At 45.4% G+C, this 10,323-nt stretch overlaps 1 protein-coding gene across 4 annotated transcripts in view; it reads right to left on the bottom strand.

The window, feature by feature from the left end:
* Positions 1-6,040: 6,040 nt before the first annotated feature.
* The window catches only part of LOC109300158 (aromatic-L-amino-acid decarboxylase-like), a 103,244-nt gene continuing 98,961 nt past the window's right edge, over positions 6,041-10,323 (bottom strand). For 2 of the 4 annotated variants that reach the window (XM_019520748.1, XM_019520764.1), the window contains one exon: positions 6,041-8,286. In XM_019520748.1, the coding sequence (XP_019376293.1) occupies positions 6,208-8,286 (2,079 nt within the window). In that variant the 3' untranslated portion in view covers positions 6,041-6,207. Of the gene's footprint in view, positions 8,287-10,074; positions 10,220-10,323 lie in introns of those variants that run through there. The other 2 variants (XM_019520756.1, XM_019520774.1) reach the window with 2 other exon arrangements.

Raw genomic sequence — 10,323 nt, 5'->3', positions numbered from 1 at the left:
CTGGTGCTTTTTCTCTACATTTGTTTATATTTTTCATGTACTAACTTCAGATATTCAAATTCTACAAGGCTAAACTTTTTCACATAGTGTTACTGTCTACAACAGTGGTCTCCAACCTTTTTTAAGTAGATCATGTTTGACATTGAAAAGCAACCCAAGACCTACCGTGTGTTGCCACCACCCCCTCTCACCCCCGCCCAGCAGGTAAGTCTGTAGGAAGGGAAGGGAGGGCAAATTGAGGCAGAGGGAGAAAAAATTATTTGGGGGTACGCCTCCCCAGCAGATAAGTCCCGCCCAGCCAAGGCCCTACTCAATTTACCCCTGCTCCTACCTCTGCGGCACTGTCCCTCACTGTGGGGATCTCAATCTAGCCCCTGCCCCTTCCCTCCCCCACGGACTGACCTGCTGGACTGGGGCATGCACGTACATGCACACAGTCACTCAGTCCCCCACCCCAGCCTTGGATCAACTCCAAGACACTCTGAGATCTACTGGTGGATGAAGATCCACTGGTTGGTGACCACTCATTTACAAACACACAAAAAGGAAGAAGTCAGTTTTTTTCACACAAAAACTTAAAACCTGACCTGAAAACGAAGCACAGACAGACCAGGGCAACCAGTTTCTTCTATACTCCTTTCCAGCCTAAGTTCACTTGCCAGGTCACAGAACAGTCTATTGTATCATCATATAGTTAGTTACACTTTTAAAAAATAGCCTCCTCTTCCATGAGCAGAATAGGCAGGAGCAGCAGAATGAACTCTAGCAGCATACCATAAAAGAGCATTCAGGACAGGTGAGCAACTACCATTCAGACCCAGGCAGAAAAGAATGGAGTCATTCCCTCACAATTCCATCCATGTCAAAAAAGGTCTGCAAAACAAGTCATGTTTTGTAAAACATCAAAGAGCCGATAGTACTAAAAGAATCAGCAGAGATGCTTACTCTTTGTCCAGTTCCAAAAGGTGACCAGCAGCAGAGTCCAGCAGAATCTCAGAACCCTAAAAATTGGATAAGCTTGAGAGTGTCCAAAGGAGAGCCACCTGTATGATCAAAGGCCAAGACAGTAAGCCTTACAAGAAGAGGCTGAGGGACATGGAACACTTCAGCCTGCAGAAGAGAAGGCTCTGGGGTGACTTGGTGGCAACCTACAAGTTTATAAGGCAGGTTCATCATGGCCCACCAAGAGATAAGAAGGTCTAACGGCCACAAACTCCTGGAAGGCTGGTTTAGACAAGATATAAGGAAAACCTTCTTTACAGTTTGAGTGTCCAGGGTCTGGAACAGACTCCCCCCAGAGGTGGTGCAAGCACCTACTCTGGATTCATTCAAAAGGCATTTGGATGTTCATCTTGCTGGGATCATTTGACCTCAGCAGACTTCCTGCCTATGGCAGGGGAGGCTGGACTTAATGATCTTCTGAGGTCCTTTTCAGCCCCTAATGTCTATGAAATCTATGAAAATCCCATTGAAAAGGATTGGGGAAAAACAAAGATTTCCTCAACTCCAAAGCTATTTACCCATTACTGTATTTAGGAGCAGGGAAAAACAACTATGACACACCCTCAACCAGAGCAAACAGCATGCAGCCAGGTTGCACACTGTCCAATGAGCTTTTAAAAGCTGAGTCCAGCCTCAAACTGGGGGAGGTAACAGTCACTGGCCACGTCTACGTGAGACACTGACTGCGCAGTAACTCATTACTACTGAGCAGTAGCATTGCATGGCAAAAATTGTGATGGACTAACCCAGCAGAACCGTGATGGGCTAAGTCAGTTTAGTACTTATATCCTACTTGTTTACTGTTCATAAATGCTTGCGCAGATTTTTTTCATACCACATACGTACATCCTCAAAAGCTAGAAAGCTCAACTGCCTTTTTCAGTGTCCCCTTATCCCATTCTGCACAGAATCATAAATGTCTTGTTCATGTCTTGCAATTAGTACAGTAGTCTTATAGATTCATAGATTCATAGATTTAGGGTCGGAAGGGACCTAGTAGATCTTCTAGCCCGACCCCCTGCCAGGGCGGGAGAACAATAAAACCCCAACACAAAAACGGGACTCAAATGAGTCCAGCCAGGTAGGCATCCAGCCTCTTCTTAAAGACCCCCAGGGTAGGGGCCAGCACCACTTCCCTTGGAAGTTGGTTCCAGCTCCTAGCCGCCCTAACTGTGAAGTAGTTTTTGCGGATGTCCAATCTATACCTCCTCTCCATCAACTTGTGCCCATTACTCCTTGTTATGCCAGCGGGCGCTAGGGGAAACAGCGTCTCCCCCAAACCCTTCTGGTCCCCCCTAGTGAGTTTATAGACGGTCACCAGGTCCCCCCTCAGCCTTCTCTTGTGGAGGCTGAATAGGTTCAGGTCCCGCAGTCTCTCACTGTAGGGTCTGCCCTGTTGTCCCCGGATCATGCGGGTGGCCCTCCTCTGGACCCTCTCCATGTTGTCCACATCCCTCTTGAAATGGGGCGCACAGAACTGGACACAATACTCCAGCTGTGGCCTGACCAGTGTCGCGTAGAGGGGGAGGATCACCTCCTTGGCTCTACTCGAGATGCACCTGTCTCTTCTATTCAACAGACCAGTTTCCACTCAACATATTCCAAAGTACATCAAAACCTATATAACTCTTTTGTTATGCAAACCATAACACAAAATACATTGATAAAGTACCCTAGAAGCATTACAATTTTGGTGCTAACTGCCTTCTAGGAATAGGGTTCATGGCTACACAACATACATACAAAGAATCAATAATATAACATAAATTTGATTTTTTTTTTTATGTTTACCAAGTTAATACACAGGTTAATGGACGAATAATTAAATTGTGGTTCCTTTTTCTTCAAAACTATAGAACCTTTGCAAACCGGAGCTAACAAGTGGCTCCTCATCTTTGTTAAAAGCATACAAGCAAGAGAAGCATTAAATTAATAATTCAGGAAAGGCTGTTCTTCATCTCCACTGTCAAAACTTAATTAAAAGGCAGTTAAATATGTACTAAATATGTTCCTATGTTACTTTTCCATGCAGTTCTCAGTATGAAATATTTGAAAAATTCTATAATAGAGCATTTACCATGGGACAAATTTCTAATCTATACATTAAATTTTTGCTCACCTCTGCCCACTGTTGAACATTTAATCACAAAGACAGCTCCATGGTTAGGGTAAAAAAATGAGTTCCTGTACAGCATCACTGAGGCAAATGTACATTTATTTTTAAAGTAAAAGAAAATCTACCTGTTTAAGACCTCTCTCTCATTTCTTTTATTTAGAATAGAAAAAAAAGAGACAAGATGGATCTGCAGGAAAAATTCTGCTATCCTCCATCCAAAATTTAACAGGTGACTGCATTTTGTTACAACAGATACCAATTTTGATTTATATTTATCAAACATATATTTACTGATCTACTAAACCATATTTTTAAAACAGCTAAAATTTATAAACAGGTCATAGAATGCTATGCTTTACACTCACCTGCAAAAAATATAACCTTACATAATATGTTTTTGTTGCACTGTTTGAACAATAATGATCTTTAAGAAACTCAGTGCAACCCTGGCCCCTCCCCTGCTGTCTGCCTGGAGGTGCTGCCAGGCCAGGCCTTTGTAGACCTCAATGCAGCTGTTCGCAGCGTTTCTGTTGCCTGCTGTGAGCAGCCCTGGCTCCATGGCAGGTGGCAGAGGCCTGCCCAGAGCCCAGACTGGTGGTGGCAGGCAGCTAGCAGGCTGCAAGCCACTGCACCAAGGTCTGCAGAGCCCCTACCTGGTTTGGTGCTGGTTGGTGGGTACATGTACTCTTGGGCAGATGGCAGGGAAAAAGCCGGGGTTGTGCTCCCCCGGCCTCTTCCCTGCTGTGCCCCAAGGCACGTATGCAGCTGCCACCAGCCATGGAGCTGGGCTGGGGCTCCAGACCTCGATGTAGCTGTGTGCAGTCTGTCCAGCACCTGCTGCGAGCAACCCAGGCTCTGCGGCCTGGAGGTGCACAGCAGGGAAGGGGCCAGAGCAGCACAACCCTGGCTTCTCTTCCACTGTCTGCTCAGGGGCACATATATACCCAGTCAGCAACAAGGATCAGGCCCCTTACAGCTCCACTGTCATCTGCCCCTGGCACGCTAAGTTGATACATGGATTGAAGTTGGGGTGTTTTTGGCACTCTGGCCAAAAACGTTGCCAGCCCTTGCTTTAACAGCGGTCTCCAACATTTTTTAAGTAGATCATCTTTGGCATTTAAAAGCAATCCAAGATTTACTGTGTGCCGCCGCCACCCCACCACCCTCCCAAGCAGGTAAGTCTGTGGGGAAGGAAGGGGGTGGGGGGCATAGATCGAGGCAGAGGGAGAAAAAATTATTTGGGGGCACACCTTCCCAGCAGGCAAGACCCACCCAGCCAGGGCCCCACTCAGCCTACCCCCTGCTCCTGCCTCTGCAGCACTGTCCCTCACCATGGGGGCCTCAATCTAATCCCCGCCCCTTCCCTCCCCCAGAGTGACCTGCTGGGCTGAGGCATGTGCGTACATGCACACAGGCACTCACCTCCCATCCCAGCCTCGGATCAACTCCAAGAGGCTCCAGGATCTACCACAAGAGGCTCCAAGATCTACCGGTGGATCAAGATCCACTGGTTGGTGACCACTACTTTAACACTTAACCCAAGGTTCACCAGTATTTTATGTACAAGTAGAAAATTTCTACTAGCATGCATATTGAAGCAAAAGCCATTTTTAAAGCTATTTCTTTTTAAAGGCTCTGTTTTTTACACTTAAACAAGAAGAGCTGACAGAGATAATGAAAATCACTAAATAAGATAGCAGTGAATTAAATGTTTCCTACCACAGGGGACGCAAGAAAAATGTTCCAGAGAAGCCATCTTCAATTAATGTTTCTCAAAGCTTTTTGAAAATGTTGCTCAATCTGTTTTACTGAGGGACAGCACAGGTAGAAACAAAGTAAGCACCCCAAAACATGAGTGGAACGTCTCCTTTGAGTTTAATAACCATAGAGTATAATTTCATAAAGAAATTATGGTTAGAGTCTGGTCCAAAAAATGACATGTTTATATGGATCCCTACACATGTAGTGTCCTGTTGACTTTACATTAGTTCTGCATGGGTTAAGGGTCCAAACTACTGCATCTGTTTAAAACCTGTGAGAAAACATGTTTGCAAAAATCTAGTTGGTCTAATAAAAGATATCACCTCTACCACAAGTCCTGATTCCTTTTGCCTCTATTGAGACCAATACAGCTTACAACCTGGATACCCGAGAAAACACTGTAACTTTTAAATGCAGCTGAAAGCTACTTATGTTCATCACAAATGACCATTTATAGTTTCATAGATTTCATAAACATTAGGGCTGGGACCTCAGGAGACCATTGAGTCCAGCCCCCTGCCCAAGGGGCAGGAAATCAGCTGGGGTCACAGGATCCCAGCAAGATAAACATCCAAATGTCTCTTAAAGGAGTCCAGGGTAGGTGCTTGCACCACCCCTGGTGGCAGTCTGTTCGAGGCCTTGGGGGCTTGGACAGTAAAGAAGTTCTTCCTTATGTCCAGCCTGAAACAGTCTTGGAGGAGTTTGTGACCATTTGACCTTGTCATCCCTTGGGGCGCACTGGTGAACAGGTGTTCCCCCAGATCCTGATGTACACCCCATATATACTTATAGGCATCCACTGGGTCCCCCCTGAGCCTGCGCTTTTCCAAGCTGGAGTCCCATAGCTCACAGCCAGTCATCATAAGGCCTGTTCTCCTGCCCTCTGGATCATGCGCGTGACTCCTCTGGACTCTGCTGAAGCATTTTAAGTTCAGTGTTTTAGATTCAGATTGAACTGCAAAAAAATTTTGAATGGAACAAAGAAATAAATGTTGGGGTTTTGCTTTGTAGGGGCTTTCAGCCAGCTGGTGCCAAGATGTTGTTTTGCCAAACCATTGTGGAAGTTAAGTGGTTTGCGAGCTTTGAGTAAGCTCCCTTCCCTACAGTGCACTTCACATTAATTGCTATGGGGAAGAAAGCAGCATACAATCCAGTAACAGGTTTTGCATTTTTTAAAAAGACCTTTATTACAAAGATTGCTAGAAACAAAAATAAGTGGAAACACTGTTATCACTGACCCTAAGGTGTTTGTGTGACTGAGTGGGAAGGAGGCAGATAAAGAGGGGAGGACTGGGTGTGAAAGAAAATTCCACATAATTCAGATGCAGTTATCTGCCACAGCCAAAAGTTTGGTTCCAGTTCTCATACAATTCCAGATCCTTTGAGGACACGCTGGGTCGCACAGTTTTGAAAGCACTATCAAAATCAAGAAACACAATCGGCCGTACTTGTTCAGGTGTGATGGTTGCAATGTCCATAGACTGAAGACTGCGGATTGGACCTAGAGAGGCTTCTCGACAGAGCTGAGTCATGTCTGCTCCAGAAAACCCATCAGACTTTTTAACTATGAGCTCAATTTCCTCTTCACTTAGACTGCAGTGCTCCTTTGACATTAGGCAAGTTACAATCTGCTTCCTAGCTGAAGCTTCTGGAAGAGGGATGTAGAGTCTCTTTACTAGTCTTCTACGGGCAGCCTCGTCAATTTCCTGGGGGCGATTTGTCGCTCCCACCACTAGAATGCGGTCTTCAGAGGAAGTTGCAGCTCCATCTAACTGAACTAAAAATTCAGTTTTTATTCTTCTAGAAGATTCGTGCTCCCCATCTCCACGCTGGGACAAAAGAGAATCAATTTCATCAATGAAAATCACAGCCGGTTGCTGACATCGTGCCACAGTAAAGAGGGCACGAACCATCTTTTCTCCCTCACCCACCCACTTGGAGGTCAGGGAAGAGGCACTGATGCTGAAAAAAGTAGCTCCAGACTGACATGCAATGCACTTGCCTATAAGAGTCTTGCCTGTCCCAGGGGGTCCAAAGAGCAGTATTCCTTTAGGAGGACCCCGTAACCCTGTAAAGATGTCTGGTCTCAGCATAGGCCATACCACTATCTCCTTTATGGTGGCTTTTGCAAATTCCACTCCAGCAATGTCATCCCAGTTTACTGGAGGCCCGTGATCCATGATCTCATTCATGATAAGTTCAATCATTTTTGGTTCTATGTTCTTTAAGTGTTCATCCACAAGGAATGAGGGCTCTACTGGTCCACTCCCATAAGGTCTGCCCTGTGCCCCTCCATTTTCATTCCCATCTTGTTTCGGTACTGGAGGAACAAACTTTCCAAATGGACCCCGAGGCCTTCTAGCACCCAAAGATTTTTTTAAACCACCATAAGATGAGACTGGTGTACGCTGAGGCTTGCTTTGATATTTCTTTTGCTGATCTTCCCATAGCTGTTCTTTTGCTGTTTTAAAACCTGCTATATTTCTCTCTTCATTTTTATTTCCACTCCCATGAAAGTTCCTGGCTTCTGTATTACTGGTGAGTTTGCATGGAGCAAGGTTGGAAGGCATACTGCTGCTTGCATCACTGGAGCTATAAAATGCTTTCCTTTTCCCTAGTTTTCCAAACTCAGCAGAAAGGGAAGACTGATTCAAAAAAGATGAGTTCTGTCCACCCCCAAAGTGACCTTGGGCTTTCAACAAACCACTGCTTGCTGCTTCCTTATTTCCAAATAGTGGAGTTGTGCGGAAACCTGTATCCAACTGATGATTTAAACAGGCAGAGGAAGTTGAAGGCATATCTGTAGTACTGGTCGCAGGTGGCATACTGCTTTGAAGACATTTCAAAGATGGGGGGCACTCAAGGATATCTGCTCCCTGGCTTATAAATTTTGAAGAGCTAGCACAGAGGTCAGTCTCTCTAGCATTGCTGCACACGGTGAGTTTAGGAAGACCTGGAGTACCAGAGGCACTGACCTCTTTATCAACTACTACCATGGCATCTGCTGGTGCCATCAGAGAGCTTTGGAACTTTTTGCCAGCCTGCATCATCTTCTGCACACTCTTTAATTCAAACACATTACTTGTTGTCAGGGCAGATTGCCACTTGTCACTGTTGTTCTGCTGACTTCTTGCCAAAGTCAAAATGTTCTCAGCATAGTTATTCAAGCCAGTTTCCCCATTGTCAGAGTCAATAATTGCAGAGTATTTCTCTGCATATTTTTTGAACAGGTTGGCAGCACAGACCTGGGAAATCTCAGAGTTTGTCCATGCATACTGAATGCGCAGAATCTGGGCCCGGTATCCATCTGCCTTCTGTCCCGGTGTACAGGTGCCAGAGGTGATAGCAAAGTAATTCTTCTGCCATTCACTCAGGTGGACAGCACTAGAGTCAGGTATTTCCATGATCTATGTTGAAATTAACAAAAAAGTTTAATCAGTTATTTAACTACATTTTTGCTACTTCCTCCTCCTAAGTTCAATAACTGCAATTAAATTTAGAAGGATAATGGAAATAATACTGTATTTCAGTTAGGTAGGCTGCACTCGATTTCATTTCTCCAAAATACCATATTTATGGCAGAAAAAACCATAGGATTTTGGTTCCTCCTTGTACTAAAAAGAAAGCCTGCTACTTTATAACAGCCTGCCTTGGGATGGGGGTTGAGATTAAAAGAGAACAGATGGCCCAGCAAGGTGAATTAGGCAAAGCAAGTCAGCACCGGTCAACTCGCCTCTACCAAAGAGAAGGCTACACAGCTCAGCTGAAGATAGACTACAGGCAGCTGTCAAAACGAAGAAATCTTTTACAACTGCACTGACAGGAATGTAAAAAATATACATTTGTGAAAGGAGATTTGGATGCATAGGGCTCAATTTAGTACATTTTTTTAAATGAAGAAAAAATGCTGTTCATTGGCAAATCCCAGAGTTAAAGTTTCAAATGGTTTCAGACTTTCAGTAATCTTCCAAAAATTAACTTTTACAAGGATTGAAAAAAAACTCATGCTTGAAATTAGCTTAAATCACGTTAACTATTTTCCCCCATTGACTGAAATCCTTTACAGAGGAGCAACAAACACAGCTGAAATAGCAATGAGAAATTTTGACCTAAGAGGTGGCTTTCTTAATGCTGTGTTTTTATTTATTAATGATGTCCAAGTTTTCGTTTTCTTTCCAGTGTTCCTAAAATTTGTGAGCAGGTCAAATGCTAGCAAAATCTTAAATGTAAGATTTCAAGAAGAGGTATGTAGGCGGACAGTATGCATGCATCCCAGCAGGTGTGTGGGCATGCATGTGGGATTTGGTGAATTCACAATGAACCCAAAACGATTGAAAGACTGCTAAGCACAAGCAATTGTGTCTTTTCAGTTTTGCCTAGAGACTAGGTTTACTTCAGCATACAAGTTTCCAGTTCACCAGGCACAAAGTCTCTGGACTTAAGGAGCAATGGCCCCTTCAAAAGATGAAGGTATTTGAAACAAGGATTGTGGAACTGATTCCCATTATGTTCCTGTTTACTGCTATTTGGCTTGGTCTGTTCCCCATCTCCTGAGTCAATTACCATTTGTGTCCATGTATCTAGGAGATGTGTGCATGTGGGGAGGATGCAAGAGTAGGGATTTTTGCTAACTCAGCTCCTAGAGCTAGCAATGGTCTCACTGGGCACGTCCACATGAGAAGCCGACTGAGCAGTTGTGTATGTAAGTACTAAGTGACCGCGCAATAACAAGTACTAAATGAATGCGCAGTAACCAGAGATAATGCAGAGTAGCATCAGCAATCGGCAAGTAGCTTATTACTATTGTGCCATAGCGTTGCATCATGCTGTGCGCCACATGACACTATTGCGCAGTAGTAACTTGCTACTGCGTGGTCCGTGTCTCATGTAGACATGGCCATTGAGGGTGTAATGGAAAGGCGAAGACATGGCCATTGAGGGTGTAATGGAAAGGCGAGAGAGGAAAAGGGGGCAGGGAATCAGAAAGGTATCACTGACCGTCTGCTGTGCCTGGCAGAAATTGCACTGCCCATGGCACTAAACAACACACAAGTGACCCAAGCGCAAGCACCACGGCTCTAACTCACCCAGTGGATGAGGCAGCAGAGGCTGGCAGGTTATCAGGATTCATCAAGGTCGGGGCTGCCCTAAATGCCTGGCCTGGGAGATGGCAACTTGGCCCTACTTAAACTAACGCACTGGCCAGGCGGGCGCTGCAGAGGGAAGGCCACGCGGGTCCACGGGCGGGAAGCGGCAGCGGTTTAACAGCAGAAGGGCGATGCCGTAGCTGTGAAGGCCGATGCCACCGCCGCGACGGCCCAGTAGCGATGGGAGAGGCTAACGGCAGCTGGGGGTGGAGGCAGGTACAGGACTGACGGCGCGGCTTTTCACACAGGGAAGGGTCGGACTGCGGCTCTGGGCGGGCCGGGGCCGGGATCGGGGTC

This window comes from Gavialis gangeticus, unplaced genomic scaffold, assembly GCF_001723915.1.
Source record: "Gavialis gangeticus isolate Ggan-Ray unplaced genomic scaffold, GavGan_comp1, whole genome shotgun sequence".
Taxonomy (NCBI): domain Eukaryota; kingdom Metazoa; phylum Chordata; order Crocodylia; family Gavialidae; genus Gavialis; species Gavialis gangeticus.
The sequence above is the reverse complement of the archived record's forward strand: the minus strand, read 5'-3'. Positions and strand labels throughout refer to the sequence as shown.